Genomic DNA, 24485 nt, shown 5'->3' with positions numbered 1-24485 from the left:
TGCTCGGGCCGGCCCAGCCCCCAGGAGCGGCGGGAGCCAGGGCGGTTCCCTCACCTCAGCATGGGGCCGCCGCGCTGCCGCCCCCGGGCCCGGGCCTGCGGGGCACTGCTGCCTCTTACACCCGCTCTAATCCAAATTACATGAGGGAAAGAGAAAAAAAGAACAGCCTTCAGAATTTCAGGGAGGCGTAAAATCGCAATGGTGTGCGAAAAATAGTATAGAATTCCATGAGGAGTAATGAGCCACCTCTTTTAAAGGCCATAGATAGAAAGTTTTCCACAGTGAAGCTCAGGCTGGGCTGAGGAGGCTCACCGGAAAATCCATAGCAGATCCAGGACTTCATCTAAACGTCTGGCATGCTTTATTGTGAACAAATAACACTCTTGCCCAGGCAGCACACTCTAAAGAAACTCACTGTGCTCTGTAATTAACTTATTGCTGATGTGTTTGAGCTGCATCATATTTGAACTAGGCATATCACGATGTCAAAAATTATACTGTAAATAGCAACTCTGTACAAAGCTGACTACCCGCCAAAGAGACAGAGAGCGCCTCATCTGACATTTTTGTACTGGTTTAATTAAAGTGCCCCAAGTACATAGCTTTTGCGTTTCCAGTGGGTGGGGTTTTTCTTTTTCAGTAGCATAACATTAAGTAATAAATTGGAATAATTTTCTCTTCCAAATTTCATGGCATATCAGTTGTGATATTAAAGCAAGGTACAATTAACAGTAAAACACAAAGGCTAACTATGCTCTTCCGACCTCGAGCAGCTGCATACACTGCTGTTGCAAAGACTACTCTGACAGGCCTCAAACAGCCAGTACAACAAATGCACGTAGGCCTGCTCAAAACACAGAAAGAATGGAGCGCTTCCTTAGACATTTGAGCATACCAGTTCATTAGGCTCAGACATATTTAGATCAACACTAGCTTTTGATTTCTTTTTGGTGAGTTTTGTCCCAGGTTTTGGATATTTTTCCTTGCTGTGAATGACCTGGATATACTGGTCGTTGCTGCTGTTCTGCGGATCACTGCTGGATTCAATGGAAATGGAATCAGATTCTGTTAGAGATTGCTCCAGCTTTTGTTTTGATTTTGGTTTCACATGTGGCTCAGGGTAGTTCAGGTGCACTTTCTTGTAAGCGTATGGAGGCCTGTCCAGGTCTAACTCAAAACCATCGCCCCAGGATTTGTAATGCACTCTGGCTAGATCTTTGCTCATAAGAATGTGGCCATCGGCACGTTCCCCAATGTAAAATCGTGGTGCTGGGCGAAGATCAGACAGTGAGCGAGGGCGATGGGATCTGTTCATTAACTGTCTCCCAAGTTCCTCTTCATCCTCCTCATCTTCGCTAGGATGAGGGGAATACATCTGGTGTGGTGTTCGAACCACGTATCTTCTGACATTGTGCGGATACAACTCAATAATGTCTCCTGATTCATCCTTTCTTAAGTGCCTTTGGAGTCGGGAGGTAGAACGGAGCGATTTTTTGCGGGACTCATTTTCATTAACAAGAAAATACCTAGTAGCGTATGGTCTGCGTCCTGCAAAAACAGGAGCCCCTGCCCCAAGGGCATCCAGATTTACCTGCCGAATGCCTTTTCTGAAGAGAGGCTCAGAATGAACATCTTCAGTGCGCTTTTTGAAAGTCACTGGTGTGTAGGGCTTTGTTTTACAGAGCTCGCTAGCACTCCTATGTGCAGCACTTGGGTACCTTTAGGAAGGGGGGGTGGGGGTGGGAAGAAGGAAATGTTAAGACACACAATTGAATTGCTCTGTTCATTGCTCTGGAAGTCAAACCCTAGGATTTTAAGGGTAGAGGTTACAGAATCTCCATTGCTCCAGATTTTTAGGACCAGTTTGAGAAACATACCCTAAACATACCCTAGAAATTAGAAGATATATTTGTTCTGCCCTGGGCAGCTGACAATTGACCTCTCAAGTTATGCTCCCGTTCTGTTTTCTCATTATTCTGAGAACTTTTCTCTATCTGATCACTTGGTAAAAACCCAACTGGTAGCTTAAAGCATCAGTCTGCTGATGTCCAAAAGTGCTTGTCCTACAACCAGACCTGCACAAGCATTCTGCACAGAGTTCCCTCACTCTTACTGTGTTTGTCCTGTTCATGGAAACAGTATTCTGCACAAACTATTTTAGTTACATACCTGAAAAGAAGCTTAGTATTTACCTTTGCTTGAGGTTCATGTAAACTTCATCAACTACATAATTTCAAAAGTTTTATAATCCCATCTCAATTAAGGGAGAGTTAGGGAGGTGGTGTCACCTCCACTGAATAGTACCCAGGAATTAATTTGCTTTTAAAAAATTCATGAACTGTTTTACTGCCCCAGACAGTCTGAATACACAACTGTTTTGTAAATAAAGACAGGTGCGTCATGGAGCTGTAAAAATAATGCCATTTCAAAACCAAAGTAGTCTTGCCTGTTTGTGATATGATCACTTCTTGGTTTCTGTACACTTGATGCTGAGGGAGCTGGCGTTAAAGAAGTTGAAGTTGTGGGAGTTGCGTTGACAGGTCTTGCAACATCAGTTGAGGGCACAGTTTGGGGCACAGACTGGGAAATGGTTTGTATTCTGGTGCCTTTGCTCACGGGAGATTCAAAGTTCAAGACACTGCCATTCTTTCGTGGCGTCGAGGACCGAACAGAAGACTCCTGGCTGATAATATCACTTTCTTGCTCTGGTCTCTTGTCATTCCCATCCAGATTTTGGATTCTGGCTAGAAAACAGAAATTATTACAGGAACTGTCCAGGTCTCTAAATTTAGGAGATGCTGTGTAAATGCAGTGGCTAAAATTCACCCTTCAGTTAGGGGATCCGTTGCTAACTGAACCCCACTGTGTTCAGGAAAGAGAAACTGGTGCCACACTGGGAGACATGGTGATAAAGGGGTGGGACTGGCATACTATGGTACATGGTGGATGTAGTATTGGGGAATATAGAAGAAACACTGGACATTGCACAGTAGGATTCCAAAATGGGCAACAAGCCAATGTATTTTTTTCAAGAGACCCATTTTAGTTCAGAGTGTCCAGCACTTGCAATATTAAGGTGGCTGAATTCAGCAAACCAGCTCCAGTGATGGTGCTTGGTCACAGCCAAAAGCTGAACCTGGGTTCTGTAACAAAGGAAATCCAACTAGGACACATACCTTATTGCCCTCAATAGTCACTCCTGATCACTATATGGCTATACAACAGGTATTTCACCATTTACAGGTCCACCAGAGAGCTCTAAGGGGGTCACAGTAGCATTAACATCTAGCCATAAGGCTACTGAATCATGTCTTCTCTTTGGCTTGGTAAATTTTCACTTGTTCCTTTCACTGGGAGGTATTAGAAGGATGGCATCCTTTCTGTAATTTCTCATTGCTAAAATCTGAGAAGCAGAAGGTGCAGGTCTGGATTCCCTCAGGCACTGTAGATCATGAAGTCTGAAATCTTTTCATTGCTGGTGAAATATTCAACCATATCAGTTCAAAGAGTAGGGCCATTCCCGTCCTCCTCTTCTGCCTACTAGTCTCTGAATTTTATGCAAGGTCTGACATCAGAGATGTCAGATGCTCTGTATCATCAGAGGTGCCTCCCAGGTTCTGCCCTGTTGGTGATAAAACGATGCCAGCAGAATGCAGATGTAAACTATGGACCTCATCTTTCAGTGCTGCCAAGATTAAGTCAAGCTGAGCTCAGAAATCATCTAAAAGGAGGACTCTGCAGGAAACAGTTTTTAAAATGTAGCTGAACTTCCCTATGTGTATGAGAAATCAAATTGGGTTTGCATCCAAATGCTTTATCAATAGTGACACCTCTACAGCTCACCAACTTACCTACTGCCATCTGAACCACCTTTTTCTTATCTTCAGTTCTCTCCTAAAATACATTCAGAAGAAGGAGAAGCAGTATGTTATTATGGATTAGAGAGTAAATCCACTGCTGTGTAAGGATGAAAAATACAGGATTGGTTTTACACTGTCAAACACTGACAGTGACTTTAGAGATTTAATTAGGCTTGTACTTTACTAATGATCCACCAAATTGCATGTAGAAGTGCTTTGTGCTGTACTTACTGTTTGGATCTTCATTCTCAGTTGATTGTTGGTGAATTTTAATGATCTTGCAATACTTTGTAGGTAATAGATTAGCATGCTAAAAGTGAAAGAGGCAATTATGAGTCACTTCAAACATTCTTGTTTGTTTTCTCTTTGAGGGTTTATAGGTCATCAAAATGGTGTACACGTTCACCACAAAGTTGCTGCTTTGTAGCATTTCCTTTATACTGTGATAATGGATCCCAGCCTTCTTACAAGCAAACATACATAGAAGAAATAAATAGCACTGAAAACAGATGTAACAGCAGTTCTAATTGTGCTTGTGTTTTTTTGCAGGTCTTTTCATAGTGCACGTAACCCCGGGTGCATTACTAGCTTTTTTTTTTTTGTTTAAACTCTGAACATGCTCAAAATAAAAATTTTGATAAATATTTACTTGTCTTTTATTTCCCAATCCATGGTTACAGAACAGAGACACCAGAACTACAGCCGAGTTTGCACACTCATACCTATGTAATTTTGCTGACTGACTGGAATAACACCTTGTTTACTCTGGCCCAGCTGAGATCAGATCTGGCCTGACATAATGGATTGCACTGGCTTTCAGGTGAAGTCAAGCCTTATAGCTAGACTTCATGCCACAAACATTTACCTATGTGCTTAACCATAAGTTTGAAGCAGTCAACAGATCTACTTAAATTTGTAAATATGTTCGTGTTTACATGGCTGGGATTTTAGAGGAAAAAGTTACAAATAAGAATTTTTTATTTGGTCTTTGATTCATCTGAAAAGCCCAATGGTGGCACAAACTCTGCATTCATCTGTAGTTTGTGGGGGGTGGGGGTGTGTGGGGGTGGGGAATGATACAAAGGTACATGCGAGACAAATGATACTTCATAGAAGCAAAGTGAATTTCAATGGCTCAAAGTAAATATTAATTCCCAGCTGTGAACAATTACTTAGAAACTAGAGTAAGAAAGGACTTCCACTGGAAAGTCTGCAGCAAGTTATATTACATTAACACTTAAGAGCAGACCTCCATAATTGATTTATCTTGCCAGAAATCAGGATGACTGAGTAGCTTCTTTGAATGATAGACTGAGCCCTGTTCACAGTCATAAACTGAACTAATGACCATGGGGAAATGGAAAATTAATTTCTGTGGAGCTCAAGAGGGAAGAAGGATCTTAAACTTCCTGGAAGCAGCCGCACTGCAAGCCTGGGCACGATATAGCGAATTTGCTCTAACACAGTATCCCAGAACAAGAAATTCCTTTTGAAAACGTGATGACAGTCATTTTAACATACTCTCATTCCTGTCTGATCTGTATACCATATATTCAATAAGGTGATTTCTTTTTCAGATATGCTTAATAAAATTACAATAATGCAAGTGTTTGCTCTTCAGTATCATTACTTGACCCTCCAGAGATAAGGCCAGTATTAATACAATCAGTTTACCCTGCCTGTGAAAGCCAGAGTACTTACAATAAAAGTAGCAGTGCAGGGAGGACAACCACAGGACTGCTGATATAAGTAATCACCGTGTTGAACCATGCAGGAAAATCATTCTGAATTGTTTCAGAAACAATATCGTATATTTTTTCTTGTCCACTATAAGAGGGAGGAAGAAGGCAAAATTATGTTGTACGAAATCCTAAGTACCTCAATTTGTTAAGCAGTGTTGCACTGAGTAAACAAGGAGTTTCAACAAGGAGTTTCATTCAAAACTGCTTTGCAGCAGTATAGCGAAAGGGGGAAAAAAATGATAATAGTAATTTGTTCATTATTTGCTTTTTGACAATTTTTCCAAAGCACAAAGGCATTGGCCAGGCTTGGAGGGTGCTTGAACTGAGACACAAGATGGTGACACGTGCTAGATTGCTTGGTGGCACATTACATTATGTAAACATAAAGTAAATGAACCATGTATATAAAGCAAAATGTTGAGCCTCACTTAGAATACTGACACGTTCATCTAATTAAATCTTGAACTGGAAAACACTGGCAGCAAAAAAACATTGTCCTGTCTATCAACTTTTCTATTTTAGTTGGTAATTTGTGTGATTAATTTATTGTGAGAGGGTGAGATAAAATCTTTGCAATTTTCATTGGTCTGTTGTAACTTACCTGAAGGGTCCACAGCTTAAAGATGGCTTGTATCGGGCAATAGCAAAAATTGTTGGTAACATGCATAAGAACAACATGAACAGCAACATGGCCAAGTAGAAATTATTGGATCTGCAAGAAGGTGTAACATGTTTCAGATTATACTAATGAGAGAGAAAAACAGAGGCAACATAAAAGGTGCAAGTCTGTATCTACCTAACAAGTTCAAGATCGACATTTCTAAAGATCAAAATCATTCTGCTATGAATAGAAAGTCTGAACAGAGCCAGTTTAAACAGACTTTTAATGATCAAAATCCTATTTGCACGGCTTTCCAGATACCAGTGTTGCAGCCAGATAACTGTTTACAGCACCCTTCTGTAAAACTGATCTTACTGCCTGGTTGTGTTGGGGGAGAAAAAAGAACAGTGGCAGAAGCTAATTAATCTTCAAAACATGTTAGAAATAACTGATTCTTAAGAATTAAAAACGCCCTAAATTATTTTCGTTTTGAGTAAACAATTGAAATATTCATCATAATAGAAGAAAAATGGGGAAATCTGTTGTGTGATGCAGCAGACAAAACCAGATATGTCCTCGCTTTCAAAGAAAGAAACATCAGGAAACAGGACTTGCAACAGTTAACACACGTAGGTTATTGCGCTCAATCAGATTTCTATGGAAATAAAGCATTTCTGTTAGGCCACATGTATTGGTCTAGGAATATTCCCTAACATATTTTTCAGTTCTTGCATATCTTTAACTACCCCGCCTCACAAACCCTCCAGTTTCTCAGTAACTACATTTTTTTCACAGAAGTTTGATAGCAAATTTGATTGTCAACTTTCAGAAGAAAAATCTGTCATTTTATTCCTACACACAGAATACATTTCCATTGTCTGCATTTGATTTATTCTTTATCTTTTGTTCTCATTTTGACTAACCGAGATGCTCTGAAAACCTGCTGATGTGGTACATTACACGTTAACACAGCCCAGCTCCTCAGGTACATGAGTCCAATCAACTTGAGAACATTGAATGCTGGCAAGCAAGGTGAAAAGAAAGCTCCCATCCTGGAAAAATATCATCTTGTCAGTGCTCAGTGTTGCCAGAAACAATTTGAAAAGCAAAAGAACGTACAAAAAAACCCAGGTAAACAACAGCTCACTATCAATGGAGAATCTCTTATTATAATAAAGTATAAAAATCTGCATTACTAATATTCTACTTGAATAGGTTTCACTGGAAATCATCAGATTGACTTAGATAATCAGCCAGCAAAGAACAAGAAGAATCGCTTATGGACTGCATACCAGATCATTCCTTGGTTGTAGACCAAATGCAATACGTTCTCTGCAATTTTGAATTCTCCATATTCTGGCTACAAGAAACACAGTGTAGGATTAATACTTTGTCTTAATCTTGTCTTCAGACCATTTATTAGAAGCATTTGACTGAATCAGTTTGCAGACAGCACGTAGCCTGAAACATCCAAATCAAGTACCAACTTCTGGCAGGCAGCAGGAACACAGTAAAACCTACCCTGCAGCAGGGGATTAAATAAACTAATTCCTCTCTGGTTTACTGCACTTCTTTAGTTAAGGACAAAGAACAGTCCTCAGCCTTTCATGCCAACAGCTTCTTGCTAACCTAATATTACTCACTGTAATTTTCTTAGAGGGCTATATGCTTTTGGTGATTGTTTCTTGGACCGCTGTCTACGTTATGGATAGACATTACAGCTACAGAGAAGAGGATGTGGGGAGCAACTCCATGCCCTCTGTCTCATCTTTGACTCTGGGACTACTCCATGATCTCGTTTTGGGAAAAGACAAAGATTTCTGCACCACAGCCATGGGAGTAGTCTTGAGAAAAACACCCCATTCTCAGCACTTACCCTGTGTCCTCCGATTTAAACTCTCTATGAGCTGTGCCTTTATAGATGTGTGCTATCAAGAAATTACTTATCTGTTGAAAGGCTTTAAGGACATTCAGTACTAAGGGAAGGAGCCTACCCATCCCCAGCATCTTAGTTTGATAAAATAAAGACTGTACTTACAAACTTGCTTTCTAGATCCCAGCACCAGCAATCGCTTAAGTATCGGACACACAGTCCACGGAAAAAATCAATTAGCAGGATGCTTGCAACTGTGAAAATCATGTCGATAATTGAAAGCTTTAGCATCTCCTGAAATACATATTGTTCACACATACTGAGTCATTCTGGAAGCAAATGAACTGCATATAGATTTTTTGCATTTGCACTTGTATTTTGGCTCAAGCTCAGTATCCTGATAAAACATGATTTCACTACATCAGTTATTCCCTTTTAAGCTTTTCCTGTTTGACTTTTTCCTTACTTGTCTTTATTCTAACAAATAGAACAAATATAATCAAGCTTCCAGTGTGCCTTCTATTGCTTGCAGCAATAAAACTCTGGTCATGATGGCTTCAAGCTTTTTTATAACGACTGTTCTGAACATTTATCTAGATAAACTGAAACAGTTTGTTTTTTCTACTGTACCCAATCCTTTATTATATTGATTGTTGTAATAGATACTTGCTAAGTGCTTCACAATGAGAAATGTTTATTTATTCATACAAAACCAAAACCCAATGGCAGTAGGATCTTCAAGCCATAAAAGAGACCTGTTTAATGTTTACAAATGAATGGCATTATCCTATATTTAATTGAGCTTTAAAAAGCATACAGATATATAGAAAAGATTCAATTCCAAACATCTCCAGCCTATCCTGGGGAAAAAACAAGCAATCAAAAAAGCCCATGAACACTGATTTTAAAATTTTCCTGATTGTGCTACAGGGAGAGGGGCCTACAAGAATAGAAGTCAGGTTAATAAACCTGGGAGGGCCTTTTGCTCCAGATGGTCAAACACCATCTTTAATGTTGCTCATTCTGGAACAAGGAGGTCAGCAAGTCAGAGGCATGGTGGCATCATCCTTAACGCAGTGACCTAGACGTAAGTGCAACATGACAGAGGCCAAAGTACATTGGGATCAAGTGAGGTCTTTTGAATTTTGTGTAGTTACCATTTCACCCTGCATGTGCTAGTGCCACCGCTAGTCACTCAAAATAAAAACCACAAATGGTGTATGCTTCACACGCAGGGAAGCAAAAAGTGTCGTATTAAGTCTGCAGATTTTCTGCAACCTAACTGTGGGAACATGCATACATGGCACTGCCACCCAGCTGGCTCCATTACGAACTGACATCATTTTGAAACCTTTTGTTGTTGACCTCTTTCTTTCTGGAGAAGTGAAGAACACTTGATTCTCCAGTGATTTACCAAGGCAGAATGAATAGAGACTCCAGAGGTATTGTACAAATGACCAAGGGCACACTCTCATGCTTGGCTTGGGTCTGCAACACCATCTATCCAGGCAGCAATCTGACCCTGCGCAGGGTGCATGCTGCTACTAATACATTTTTACAGTCATGTTTCTCTGTATGAGTTTAATAGGATGTATGCTATTAAAATAGGATCTGTATCACACACCTGTAGAGATCTGCCTGTGCAGAGCTGACGACAGAGACCAAAGCCTGGCAAAAGAACATCTGTACAACACTAAACACATTGTAGGTACTGAACAACACCCAAAACTTGTATCTTTGGCCATATCACTTTGCGCAGTCTTTACTCTTTCTGCACAATCCTTAGCTAGATACTGGAATTTATACAAAGAAAAGCTCTAAAATGCAACACAGAACAACATGATTTTAATTTTTTTGTCAAATGTGGGGTAGGAATAACTTGATGATCTAATAAAACAATTACGTACTTGACCAACGTATGTCTCCCAGCACTGATCCTGCGGGTTCTGGGTGTTATGGTTAAAGGAAAATGTCTTGTTAACCAGCGTGTCAGAGACTGTCAAGCCTTGAGCATGACTCCCTTCCGATATGACAATGCTGTTTCTCTTAGTTTGTACATCAGGAACAGTTGTAGATAAATTGTCTTCTTTAGAAAGAGTTTTGGTTGCCAACAAGGTGGTAGAATTACTTGCATTGCTGTTAACATCAGAGTCCTGAAATAATAAATGTCCCAAAAGCTACTTTTTCAACCATACATACATGCAGATGCCTGTACCTTCTACAACATACACACATAGAGGCATTCATGTATTTTCAAGCCACAGTTAGGTGACTGTTAATTAGCTGTCAATGTATGGAGTCTGATGGACCTTTTTAAGGACAGTATTGAAAGCTGATTTTAGGTAGCTGGAAGTATTTGACCTAAAGTGATGGGTGGGGTTTTTTCTTTGATTAGTTAAGCAATGCACAGAAATCTATTTATGATGTTACATCAGCGATCAAATGAACCCAGTCATCCTAAAAACCTACAAGTAGTTATAAATGAACATTACAAACTTAACTTTACAGTTGTATGAAACTGTAATATTTTTTAATCAATCTCAAATTTTTATTTGACTTCATATATGTTATAATAAATAGAATTGTGTCTATAAAATCTACTAGCTTTATATATCAGAAAACATCAAGTTAAACTTACAGTGACACTCATACTGTCCACTTTATCCAGGAGAGCAATGATTAAACTGTAGAGGTTTCCCAGGTATAGAACAAGAACCCTAAAAACAATAATAAAAATAATAATAATAATTAAAAAAATAAAAAGAATAATAAGATACAGGTTATTTACATTAGTATCCCACTGACTTCTCATACATTCTCTGGTTAGGCTGGACTAAAACATGCGACTAGAACACATCTCTCCTCTTCCTCCCTACATATGGTCTACACTGCATAATGCCCATACCTGGCAAGCTGGAAGCGAAGGGTGGTCCTTGGATGATACATCTCCAGAGCTGCCACAAGTTCAAAAGCAGAGGGGGCAATCATTGTGATCAGTGACACAACTACACTTACCTATAGAACAGAAAGACATGGCATTTTTATAGCTTTTCATGTAGATCTCCTGTGGTACCTTGGGTGCTGACCAAAATACTGGTGACGCACGTGCTTTGGCGATTGTTTTTCTTGGATTGCTTTAAAAAGTTATTATTGATGTTAGTAATTATAGTAGTTCTAATCCAAAATTATAGATCTAGAATACCACTCGGGAATCTTTACTCCAAACGCTGTAGATTTGAAATTACTACTTTATTAGGGGGGGGAGGGGCTGATGTAGGAGACCAACATCTTTCTCTGAAATGAATGAGTAGCTTCTGCATACCTGTTCACTTCCTACTCTCAGTATCCACTCATTCCTGTGAACAGGAACTTTCACAGACCATTCAGCATCCCCCGGCAGAAATCAACAGCTGTTGTCAAAGCTGATCCCTTTCTAGTCCACCGTTTGTTCAGCTCAGTTGCGGGTGCAAAAGTAGATTTGTAAGTGATGGGAGAGTTTGTTGTCCCCACAAAGCAGTGGCCAGCTAGAGCTGCAGTCTCGGCAGAGGGAGGACCTGCAGAGTCCCCCTGGCCATTGCACTCTGCTAACACCTTGCTGCAGAGCAGAGGGAGCAAGCGTGTGAAGACTGATCCAGATAACCGCCACTCTGCCCTCTCGTTCCTCATTTCTCATGGCTAATGTCTCATGATTTACACCTCAGCACACACTATTGCTACAGACAGCCCCGAGACGATAACCCCCCTTCTAACACAGAGGTAGCATAAAGACAGCGTACCTCATTTTTTTCCCAAAGAGTCAATTCCTTTTTAGTGCGCTCTAACCTTTGGGATCGATCCACAACAAAGTATATGATGTAAATACTTCCAGCAAGTGAGAGAAGTACGAGGATGTTTGCAATAATTCTTAAACTTATAGTCACTGCCCTAGAGGGAAAAAAAGACAGAGCCAATACGGTGGGTTGTCTTATGACACCAGGGTCTTTTCTAACGTGGTGTTTAGGAGTATGAGACAAGCAGATTAGCACTGCTATCGGCATTGAAACAGTGCTTTGAAAAGTATCTCTGCTCTTATATACATACAAGTTTTTGCTTTTCTTCTTTTCCTGCTCTTCCAATATAGCTTCCTTGAAAGAAACACAGCATTATCATTATAATAGTGTTCAGCAAAAACAATGCACATCTCTTTCACAGAAGGTATCAAGTATACTAATCAAAAACTTCACATCCTGAGCATGCAAGTAGATAAGTACCTTTCTGCCCTGCATAGCTTTTTATAATACAGAACTGTCAAAAGTTATCCTCAGTCATTAAAATAAATAAATACCATAGATTATTAATTCATCCTTGACACAATTTGAAGTATTTTTGTTCAATGACTTAATGAGAATACACCACATTTGGGAAATAAATTACTTTTGATGAAAACCACATCTGTTCTTAAATTCTAAATGGAAATCATCTGTATTTAAAGCAATTTTCTAATATTGAGAGCTGTAAGATGTCTCTGGACCATTTGTTATGGAGAGATGAAATAAACTGAGTGTTTTCACATTGTTAACATGAATTTGGTTCTACTACTCAATGAAATTGCATAACAAATTTTTTTTCTAGCTATCGAACTTCTTGTCACACAGACAGTGGCATCAAACAGAACTCTTCTAAAGAAGAGCACCATGGCCTTACTGGGACAGAATGAGTGTCAGCAAGCGTGATGTGACTGCAATACCACACAGAGATGTGACATCAGCCCTCCCCTAGGCAAACAGATCTGTAAACAAGTACCGAACAAACAATAGGAAACGCAAGGGAATGAGAGGAAAGACTTGCATAGCTTACAGCTTAACAAACAAAGCAACTCTAAATAATTTGAAGGTCAGTTGCTCACCCTAATGCTATTAACTATGGCAGCAGCTTTGCTCTCTGCAGCCTCTGGGTTTCCTATTAAATAGTCCCAAGCACAGAACAGTCTCCAACAGAAAGTGTAATTTTCATCAGAGGCACTTGCTAAACTCATTCTTGAGTTCTTTGCCATTCTGTAAAAAAATAAATAAATACATATTCAGCTGTTGTTAATATGTGAAGATAAACATGAAGGAGATCACTGGTTTGGTTCATGGTTTTCAGATGTCTACACCTTTAGAACTACCAAAAATTTGCAGCAATTGGTGTTGGCAGCTTTCTGAAGAAAACAGACCAGGGTGAGGTTCAGAGCGTGAACTTCACTTTTGTTCTAGTAAAGAAGTGACTCACTGTGGAAGGGCATTCTGTTTTGGTATTTACATTCTTTATAGCTGACAAATAAAGCAAATAAATCTCACTAGAGCTGTAGACTTAAACATATTTCAGTTTTACGATCTCCGGGTAGGATCCAGCTGGAAGATACCATCACTAAGACAACTATTATTGTGATTACAAGCTAGTTTGGCAAAACTAGTGATTATGCACAAGATCTGTTTGTTTTCTGTATTGTTTTCACCCTCAAAATCGGTGTTTTTGTCAAAGAGAAACCCAGTGCCATTTTACAGACCTTGGGAGAAAGAAAGAAAACCCTACCCACTCATCTCTGATAGGCAAGATGGCAGAATATTACAAAGTGTAAGAAATTAAATTAAAATTAGTAGCTTAAGAAAGAAAGGGCATCCAAAAGGACAATGTTAAAAGGGGAACTGTAAGCAGCTAAGCAAAGATCAGTGAGCTAAGGCAGAAGAAGAGCTAATCATATCTGGAAACTGCAGATGCGTAGATCAGTGTCAAACATCAGTGACCCCTGGCACAAACCAGCAGATAGAATAAAAATAAATGGAAAGGGAAGGTTTGGCTTCAAAACTGGGAATTATTACAGGCAGTGCTAAAAACATCCCTTGACTTCACTGTGCTGGATAAATAGGTATCCAGAAGGGAAGGGAAAGCAAATCAGGCGAGGATAGAGTGACCTTGCCTCTCTCAAAGCATTGCACATTCCTGGATTTATGGTCAGTGCTAGCAGCCTTGCTCTCTCTGCTAAGTAACTCCTACTCCTGGCCCTTCAACAGCAAAAAAATTAAGCTTAGATTTGAATGGGATGCCACATACCGGCTGAAACACTGCAAATGGTATTACATCTAGGATGGAATTTTTGTATTTGTATTTCAATAGATGGCAATAATAATGCTGAAAGCATTACACTTAAAATACAAATTTCTGTCCTAGCGATATTTATACCAGAAAAAAGGAAAACAGAAAGAACTTCCATGAGTGTCAGACCTTACACTATACAAACACAAAGCACACAGATCATCTTCTGTGCTGCCCTTCTTTTATAGGCTGTGCAATTGAAGAGAGATCAAAGATAAATGATAGCAAGATGAAGAGCAAGCTAGAATGAAACTCAGTCTGCCTCCTTAATATTAGCAGACGAACAGATTAATAGAACTACGCTGAATAAACACAGAGGAACTAGGACAATTAGCGATTGCCTGAACACACAAGCTTATGAACAGCAATAAACGGGAAGTCTCACTTTTTTAAGAGAATGATGAAGCTGTAAGCAAACACTGCCATTCCGACAAGGAAGTAGGCGAGAGGCAGCCGATACCCAGCTTTCCCAATCTTCCTGTCACGACCGTAGTAGCCATAAAACAAAACAGAGTACTGGAGGTAGCCCTGCAAAGACCAGAGCCCATAAGTAAGAGCAGTAACTAATGGTTACAACAGAACAGCCACAGCAAAACAATAAAGAGTGGTTTTAGTCTTGCCCCCAGTGACCAGATGGTGTCCAGGTCTTGAGCAGATGCAATATGCTCCTTGGGAATGGTCTTGCTGACTGTGCTGCCGAACGGTGCTCCGGCCAGTAGCTGGGGGAGAGAGAGAAGGTCTCAGCAGCCGTGCGAGCCCGACTGACCTGGGGCTGCGCAGCAGAGCCCACCGGGAGCTGCCTGCGCAGGTGGTGCTGTCAGGACAGCGGGTATTGGGTCATTCACATCCTGAACTAGATACTCCATGAGAAATCCTGCATTAGTGTTCCACTGAACTCGAGGGGCTGGTGGGTTTTTTTGCTACCTGTGGTCTAGCTACGAGAAAATTTAGTGCTCTGCAGACATCTTCAAAATGTCTGAGAAATGAAAAGAGAGATCAACTGTAAGCATTAACAAAATAGCTTTAAAAGTTATGTGGTTTTTTTTTAATTTAAGCATTTTAAAATTAAGTATGACAGTGTTTGATCTCAAAATGGTATTCCAAGATTAAATCTACTTTTCCTTAAAAAAGTAAAAAATGTGAATACTTTTTTATTTCAGTTTACTTTTTTGTTTGTTTGAGGGCACTGACGTTTTTTCTGTCTAGCCAATGGGAAAAAAGATCAGATATTCCCATGTTTTCTGATAACGTTATTAAGCACAGGCTAGATGAGGCAAAATAATATGAGGAATTTAACAAGGTTAAATAGCCTTACTTGTGTGCAAGAACAAAACAAAGTTGTGGCTGTTCAGAAATTCTGGAAAATGGTTTCTAATGGACAATAATCCAGAGTCTGGAGAGGGATGTTATTTTTTTTTCTGCCTGTAAATGACACTAACAAGACTTGAGCGTACTCAACACCAACTACAGCTTTTAGGATTTGGTTCTCCGTTTTAGTAATCTGATACAAACATACTCTGTAAAAGCATTAGTACCACATTGACAAAGTATCGTCTCTAACACTAATAACAAAAATCTCTTATCCTTTGACAGAAAATAACCCCCTCTTAATAGAAGAATTTATTTTAAATAATTTTAAACTGTACATTTCAAATTTACATATACCTTTAAGTGTGGCATTTGTTTAGTTCAGAAAGTGCAACAGCAAGCATTCTTCTGTAAACATAAAGAACATGTTCTTACCTCTGGTAAGACTACAAATGCTCCTGTCATTATGGTAAGTACAATATTGATTCCAAATAGCCATCTCAAGAAGATGAAGTAAGATGCAACTCCAGACCCAAAATGACCTTAAACCACAGAAAATACTTATCTGAGCTACACAGTCTATAAAAGCCCATGTAATTTATTCATGAAGCATTATTTGAACAATAAAACAAAAGAAAACCCTCTCTCATTCACACTGGGCATACAGCAAACTATAGAAAATGTTAACATGTCACTGAGGAAAATACAACTAACGCAAACGCTGTTGGGCAAGTCTCGATTGCCGGCAGCATTTGCACAAGAAGCTGTAAGCCAGGTGATGGTGTGCACCCATCCTTCCTTTACCACTGAACCGGCAGGACGACCTGACTGCTGAAGTAACGTTAAGGGCTGCTTTAATCCAGCTGAAAGACCCAAGGGCTGGTGATGCAGGTTCCAACCACACTGAACTCTGGGCAGCTGTGAGGATGTTGGCCCAAGGATGCTGCCCCACGGATTGTGATAAACTCTATAAGCAAATCCTGCTGAGTTTTCAGAGCCACAATGGGACAAATTTGACTTTTTAAAAGTTATCCCCCACTAAGACCATAAATGAGATGTGTGACGTGTCTAAGGCACCAGAAAAAGAAGAAAATGCAAAGTTTTAAATGAAGATGTCACGGCTGAAAGTTTGCATTTAACTCTTTCCCACATACTATTTAATTAAGTAAATTCAAAAATAAACCCTAAGACTCAGCATTTTAGCAAGTGCCTTACTGTTCAATGTCGTTAAATATTTATACTTACTCTCTATTTTCTTTATTCTCATTTCCCAAGGAATAAAGATTACCACAAAATTATATGCAAGCCGAATAAACTTCCTCCAAAGCTGAGAAAAAAGCAGAGAAATGAGAAATATGACTGTTAGACATGTAAAAAAATTAAAAGGAAAATGCAGAGTATTTTGCTCACGTCTCTTTCATCTTCTATGACAAGAAATATTACAAACATTAATTGCTAAGATTTTAGAGCACGTCTGTGAGTAAGGTGGGTAAAGCCAACCATGGTGGGGTTTAGAACCACACGAAAGGGGGGGGGTGCAGGAATGCTTGGCTCTGCTTACCAGCCCAATGCCACCAAAGGTGAGACTGAGCACCCTTCGTACACCTCTGAGGGTACAGTCAGGAGCCACCCATCTACATCTTTTACACAAAGAGGCCATGAGGAACCAACAGATGCCAACAGGTGCCGTTCCCTGTTGCCTTCTCCATGGCTGGGGGCTGCGTGCGGAGGGCAGGAACGGCAGAGCTGGGCCAGGCAGCGCTCCGGCAGCAGGACTCCATGGCATTTGTGAGGGAATCTGGCTGCACTACACGTAACAAATCTGATTTCCAGGACAAACAGATAACTAACTTCAAATTCAAGAGAAATGTAATACCTTAAAGCAAATTTTCTCAGAGGAAGAATAAGCTTTTGTATTCAGCAGCAGCAGATTCAACTACTATATTCTCAGCTCTGTGTATTACAGCTGACGCCTACAGAAAACCTGTGTTATTTCCTGGAGTCTTTACTCAGCCTCCATTTTTTGCATGGTCAGAGGTAAGCATCTTCCTGCACAGAGTGGGGTGCACATACACATATGGGAGAAGAAACAAAATCTGTGTTTGCAAAACTGAGTGAATTTTTTTATTTGTTGAATTACAGCTGTAACTTTGTGGTATCAACAGAAGGATAATATTGGTATATCATGCATTATATGGTATTTTTAGTACAGCTAGATAATAAAAATACCCTATATTTTAGGCAGCAGCAGTATCGATGTTATATCTTATAATTTAATCTACTAAACCCAAAGAGGAGTAAATAACACTTTAATTACAGGACATATCATTCATCTCTTTGGCCAAAGTTAATTAATTTTTATGGTGGTATGGGTATTTTATTGCATGAATGGGAAGTATTTTAATTAAACAACAAAACTGTGGATTATCTGAATTGCGTGGGAATTGCCGGGATTTCTACTTTCATTTGAAAACAGGGTTCACAAGACTGAGAAAGGAATCAAGCAGTTTGTGCCAGTTGTATTGCAGATTTATAAAATACACAAAGGTGTTCATTTGGGAACAGTATTTTTTTAAATTGTAATTAGATAGCTATCACCTCTTTTCCTGCCTACTGCATACCTGAAAAGATAATTTGTACTCTTAGAATCCAGAGTATGAGCCTCTGGTATTAATCTCACATGTAAAAAAATGAAATGCAAACGTAAAACAACTGAACCAAAAAGGAAAAACACTTTCAGTGTCCAAACAGTAAAAGGTATTTTAACTTCAATTTTCATAAATAGCAGCATGAATGGATTGTCCAAATATAAACAGTGGGTATCTCGCCAATTTTAAAAACAGACACACTTACAGCTGCATTTTGATCATCACACATACTAAAATCACGCTTAGAACTTTGAGTTCCTAATTTGGATGTTGTAGTGCTTGTTTTGCTGTGCTACAGGTTGTGTCTTCTTGGTCACTGTGCTATTTTCTGAGAAAATACGTGAAAATGAAACCCTTCCAATTCAAACAAAAAAAGTGCAGCTCATTCTGTTGCATTTGCTGATTTTAGCCCTGAGGTAAAGGCTATATTCCCCAATTTGTAATTAGCAGCATTCATTACGTGTAAGGGAACTGTATTCTTTTTTCCTAGAATACAGTTCCCTTACACGTAACGAACGCTGCTAGTTAACTGCTGAGTTATATCTCTGTGCTGAATATCTTCAAGCAAATACACACAACAGAGACAATTAGATTAATTACAAACTTTTACTCACTGTGAACTCTAAGATGAAAGCCTCTGTTCTTTAATAGGAAGAGGAATATGAACAAGTAATGAGCCCAGCCTCTGATCTACTGACATGTACTGCAGACCCTTAGCACTTCTCTTTCTGGGTAACGTCTAGTTCCACTTAAGTCAAAGGCAAAACCCAGTATTTAGATTAACAGCATTTCTTACTTCCACTGCATTTGGCACACACACGAAGGCTGAACAAGGAAAAATTACTCTCTCCTACTTTGGGCAGTAGTACTTTTAACCTTTGCTGTGGGAGGGTGTAAGAGAACAACAGATAGATGCGCAGCCTTCCACTTGGTCAGGTGAATACAATACATGGTATCTTATTTTGTTACAACCCTGCCTTTTTGAATCAAGATAAGTTGCTCATTAAATGACTACTCATTACCATGCCAAAAATATTCTTGACTGCTTAGATGACTAAAGATATCATCTCTGTTGGTTGCATATTAGGAACAGTTTCCTACATATTATTCATTTCCCTAAATCAGGGCCAGGATCTATTTTCAGTGGTGTAAATCAATTTGCTAAAATTAGATTTAAATTCTTTGGATATTATGCAAGCAAAAACCTTCTTTAACAATGTATTTACCATAAGCTATTATAGGATTGTCTTCTGAACTAAAAGCTAGACGCATTTTTCATACTAGACTATTGAACTATGGCCCCAGTGTCTGTGAAATAGCTCTTCAGGGAATATTGGCATGTGGTTGGTATCCCATTCCCATCACCCCCTCTAGCAGCATCAATATTTGTAGATTATTTGAGAAGGAAGCTTGTACTGCATTAATAGACATTCATGCCTCAACACATCAAATTAGTCTGCAAAAATGTAATTACTAAGGTCACAATAGGAAAAAAAAGAAAAAAAAAATCCACCAGCTTTTAACTGCTTTTTCATCCCTCTAACAGAGTCCCGAGATGGAGATCAGGACTACATAGCAAACACAAGCTTCTGGGGATGGAAACTGTAGATGACTATTGGTATAAAAGTGAGCTGTAACTTAAGAAAAAGCAGCCGTACCTCTGCACCAGCAGCTTGGTAACCTCTCGTTCTAGTGAGCCTCCCTTCGTACTTCAGCACGATCTCCTTCGCCTGTCTGCACAAGAAGGTGGAAGCTCATTCTACATGGATTCCAACACTGGGAGCCCCTTACTCTGCACAAACAGCAACTAGCAAAGTTGTCAAATGCTCTGAAGTACAATCATAGACTGCAAAAACCTTATCCAGGCAAAGCTTTTTTCTTTTCCTATTGAGGTTTTTACTGACGCTTTAAAACCACTGAGACTTCTATCTGAGAAAACTCCACATTCAAAAGTTTGACTGCAGGGAGTGTTTTCTATTCCTCTGATTCTGTTCTCTGTCCTTTTGATTCACATTCCTCCTTTTCAAATGACACAACCCAAATGAGTAAAACAAAAAGCTCCCCATTACAGTTTGGCTAATCTCATGCGGATGCTAACAACTCTTCGGCAAATTTGGTGCAGCACTGGTGAGGTGCAAAGAGGTGTATGTTCTTCGGGACATACTCAGTCTTTGACCTCAGTGGGTGGTGGGGACCACCAAAATCTCATCAACAGGAGCAGGAGGGCAGCAAGTCACAGGCTCTGCCTAAGATGGAAAAATCTCTCTTTGCTTCCGAGATTACACAAGGGCTCTGTTGCTGGTAGGGACCCTCATGATGAAAATGCCATCCTAGCTTCACGTAGGGTTGGTTTTAAGAGAAAGTTGCTAGACAAAAAGCAGAAATAAAGCAAGCCCCAAACAGATCATGCTGTGAAAGACCTGACAACTTAGACAGGTGGTCCAAAGAGTCAGGCACCCACTCTTTCATTGTAAATTTGGAATTACTAATATAATAATTGCAATCTTAAGACGTAAAACATTGTCACTATGCTGAACATACCTTTTAAACCTACAAGTGTAGAGTATTTACTGCCATTTACAATATATTAGCCGAAGATTATGACCAGCTTCTGTTCTCATACCATGCAATCACCTTGAAAATGGCAGATTGTTTTTCCTTTTGGGAATAGAGTGAAATTTAGCTTAAAAATGTATTACTGAGCATTATCAACTGCCTTTCCTTAGACCACTTAACAGCTGACACACTGTTTTCATAGTTAACAGCCAAAGTGTGATTTCTTGTTCTCTCTTCTGCACTGTGACTGTCTACAGGGAGCCACAGGCGTGCACAGGAGCCAGCTTCACCTGCGCGCTTTCCACCCTGCGGCTGCTGCCTTCAGCCAGCTCTCAGACCTTGTCAGAGCACCCTCATGGCATGCTTTCCTACAGCTCAACCGTTTCAGTGCTTCATCCCTTCCAGTTTACACTGGAATACTTCTGAGGCTGGAAGCACCGCCACAGGCAGTGAGCCCGAAGGTTTCATGCAAACACCTTTACCTCAGCGCCCTCAGCTTCTGCCTCATCGGCCACGGCCGGCAGCGGATATTGGACATGATCTCCTTCTGATACTGGATGTTCTGAAAGATCTGCTCTGGGTCATGGCTCTCAGCCTTTTCTTCACCGATATCATCGTCCGAGTTGCTGGCAGCCAGGCACACACCCCACAAGAAGAAAAACAATACAAATTACACCTGCTCAGATCCCCAGCAAGCTGTTGACTTGCACAGAATCCAACCTATTAGAGCAAGAGCACAGCAGCGAGCTAGGGAACTTGCATGGCCTTATTGTTTTAAAGTGGATGAATGATTCTGATGATTTCCCCATCTCCAGGATGTGCCTCTTTTCCTCCCCACCGCTTGCTGCTCAGTCATAAATTACCCCAGCTCTCCACCACGAGTCCCAGGCTTTCCTCTCCGAGCATTTCCAGACATACAGCTTGTACATCACGCTAGCAAGACACTATATTTTCCTGGAACAAAGTGCTGTCTAAACATTTTCATCGAAAGCATTTAACGTTCATTTACCCACCACGTGGTATCAGCCTTTTGTTTTGATCGCAATAATGATAAAATGTTTTCTTAGAAGGGGGGGAAGAGATGCTTAGATCACAGTCACCCTTTGTTCCTGTTCCCTGCTGAGGAGGACGGGAGCGTCACCACATTTGCTAGCTGACAGCTCTCATAATTCCCTGCTTGAAACAGGATATTGAATATGAAACAGCAGCAACACTCATTCTTGCAGAGGCTTAGGTCTAAAAAGCTGTGGCGACTGTTTCCCCCTGAATAAAACGAAGGGATCTGAAGTACTGCAACAGCCACCAGCTAGGAAGTTTTCTAATTGTATTGCTCCGCACTTCTTGGGAAAGTTCCTTGCAATTTTGCTGAAAAAGCAGCACTTTTTAATCACTTAGAAAGAAATCATAACCTAAGCCATGCCTTGTAAGAACAGTTCAAAAGACATACTTCATCAGACCACGGATTCATCGGTCCCGTCCCCTCGGTCAGGGGGACCTTCAAGGGAAATGTATAATTACACTGGAGAAATGTCGAGATCTGTGACCCCGCTGCACCCTGAACTCACCGGAGTTACCCTGTTTTACGCACAGTGTTCGCGGCTTTTGTGAAAACAAGAAACAAAGAGGTTTGAAATACATCTAAACACAGAGAGGAGTGATTTTTTTTTTTTTTTTTTTTTCCTTTTCCTCACGCTCCTTTCCCCGCTACCACGCTCTTGTCTAAACCGCAAGCGAAGAGGCACGACCCCCCCTCGGGGCTGGATCCGGCGGCTCCGCACCCCGGGCAGGGGGTGGGGGTCCCTCACCTGTGGGGTGGCTCCTGGTAGGTGAAGGTGCCGACGTGCCGCTTCACCGTCCGCGACTTTTTGCAGGACTTGGCGGGTTTCGGCGCGGCAGCGCCCGTCGCCGCGGCCATGGTGGCTGGCAGGGACCCTTCGGCCGGGCGGGCGGGCGGCTCCGCAGCAGCCAGATGTCACCGGGAGCAGGGAACGCCGGCGGGGTTGCAGCCCGCCCGATGCTGCAGCCCGGCAGAGGACCGGCCGCCGCGCCGTGCCTGCGCGCCTTAAAGCGGCAGCGCACCGCAGGCAGCGCACCGCGCGGGAGCGGGGGGGCAGAGCCCGGGGGGGGTGGGCAGCTGCAGGCCTGAATCCAGAGCCAAGTTTCCCTCGTCATGGGTGAAGTATTCCCTCAAAGCACCATCCCACTGCACCACGGTGGCCCGCTCTGGGTGATGTTTCCAGTGGGTGCACTGTGCGTGCTGCTGGTAGCTCCGCTTCATGCGCTTAAGAGAACGTTGTTGCTCAGGTAAAGTAAATTAAAAGAATGCAGCTTGCATTTTGGCCCTTACTAACAGAGAAAGGTGCAATGTCGTTCTCCTGGGAGACTTCCAGATCCCCTCCTGGAGGACGGCCCTGACAGAACATGATGCTGCGGCTTCCCTGACCCCGACCTCTCAGCATGACCTCCGTGCCGCCTGCCTCTTTATGGCTTTTCTCTTGGAATGCCATAAAGAGGTAGGTGGAATGAATGAATGAAAACCCAAAATGCTGCCTATTCAGACAAGTACACGTTATCAAGCACTTGGCTTTTTCTTGACAGTTGGAATATTTAGATTATGCTCAATTCCACTAATTACTGTATCACCTTTAACATTCCCAATAAGCACTGACTAGATAATTGATAATAATGGTTACTCCTAGAGCTAAAACGCTGGAGAACATCATCATCTGATGCTCATTTCCCAGTTCTTCAGTTCTACTACTTAACTAAATTTATTACAAAATTGATTTAACAGATACTAAAATTATTTTTAACACAGAGAATAACTTTAAAAGACAACAAATCAACTGGTGCTGTGGGCTTGAGGACCTTGTATTAAATAACTATTCTCTTTCTCACTTTCTGTATGCCCTATGTATCTCACTCTTGCACTTTTATGCCTCGTTTTCCATCCTTAAATAAGGACAGCATTTCTGCATTTCACAGGAATGATGCAGTTAGCACCTGTTGTATAATGCTTATGTATTATTACATCATTAACTGGCATCATATGGGCATCAGCTTCCTAATTCACTCAAAGTATTCATGTATATGATAAAACTGACAGAAAATACCAGTTTTCAGTTTTGAATGTCTCAGTCAAAATACAGTAGCAGTACCTTTGACTCAGTTTACATCTACTCAAAAAGTAATCCATCCATTTAATCCAAGATTAACTGCGGGGCAGCTAACATACTGTACTTGCCAGCAGTCACATTTTCATGGTGGAGAGTCCCCTGACGCCATTCCTATAGTCAGCACCAGCACCACCTCTCTGACAGCATCTCTGCAATACTAGGTTGGGTTGTCAGGACAAAACAGGCTGCCCCAGGCTTTGCTGGAACCAGGGCAGCTGAAGAACTTGACACATGGTCAAGTGAATTTCCAGTGCCTTTCTCCATCAAAGTTGAAGGTATTCTGGGTCGCATTATTAAAACAGAGCAAAACAGATCAGGAAAACTTGATATGAATAGTTTCTATGGCCGTAATTCGATGCTCAGAATGTAGGAGACAAAGGAAAAGTTTACAGATAGTTTTCACTTGTTCCTAACTTGGTATTTTCTCTCCTTAATAGCAATGCAGCAAAGATTTTAGTTACATAAATCAATAGTCTGTTGTAGTTAACCTTTATTTACAGCGTCTGAGAAGAAAGAACATTAAGTTCTCTCTGCTAGATTTCCTGTAAAGAATAGCACAGGCTGCTTTTTCGCCTCTGTCCTGAGTTAATCTAAAATACTGCCACTT

General features: G+C 40.8%; 1 protein-coding gene across 1 annotated transcript; it reads right to left on the bottom strand.

Moving 5' to 3' along the window:
- Positions 1 to 79: 79 nt before the first annotated feature.
- Positions 80 to 22750, bottom strand: TMC3 (transmembrane channel like 3). Its single transcript, XM_056346373.1, has 22 exons — positions 22508 to 22750; positions 21185 to 21328; positions 19805 to 19880; positions 16744 to 16825; positions 15934 to 16040; positions 14811 to 14909; positions 14576 to 14718; positions 12962 to 13109; positions 12157 to 12200; positions 11853 to 12000; positions 10982 to 11091; positions 10715 to 10793; positions 9984 to 10229; positions 8242 to 8370; positions 7496 to 7563; positions 7127 to 7255; positions 6204 to 6314; positions 5562 to 5687; positions 4092 to 4170; positions 3852 to 3894; positions 2447 to 2744; positions 80 to 1718 (listed from the first exon to the last, which is right to left on the bottom strand). The coding sequence occupies exons 1-22, from the start codon at positions 22615 to 22617 to the stop codon at positions 878 to 880; spliced, it is 3360 nt and encodes a 1119-aa protein (XP_056202348.1). The 5' UTR covers positions 22618 to 22750; the 3' UTR covers positions 80 to 877.
- Between the last annotated feature and the right edge of the window lie 1735 nt (positions 22751 to 24485).

The sequence above is a fragment of the Falco biarmicus genome, chromosome 7 (genome assembly GCF_023638135.1).
Source record: "Falco biarmicus isolate bFalBia1 chromosome 7, bFalBia1.pri, whole genome shotgun sequence".
NCBI classification, from domain to species: Eukaryota; Metazoa; Chordata; class Aves; order Falconiformes; family Falconidae; genus Falco; species Falco biarmicus.
Note: the sequence above shows the minus strand (reverse complement) of the source record. Positions and strands in the feature narration are given on the sequence as shown.

What these genes read in the sequence shown, in the direction of transcription:
- TMC3 (XM_056346373.1), bottom strand. Translation starts at nt 22,617, where the DNA reads ATGGCCGCGGCGACGGGCGCTGCCGCGCCGAAACCCGCCAAGTCCTGC. An exon ending in AAGAAGAAAAGCAAAAACTT is followed by an intron (nt 12,001 to 12,156) that starts GTATGTATATAA and finishes TTTTCCCTCTAG; the next exon opens with GGCAGTGACTATAAGTTTAA. An exon ending in TACAACCAAGGAATGATCTG is followed by an intron (nt 7,256 to 7,495) that starts GTATGCAGTCCA and finishes ATATTTTTCCAG; the next exon opens with GATGGGAGCTTTCTTTTCAC.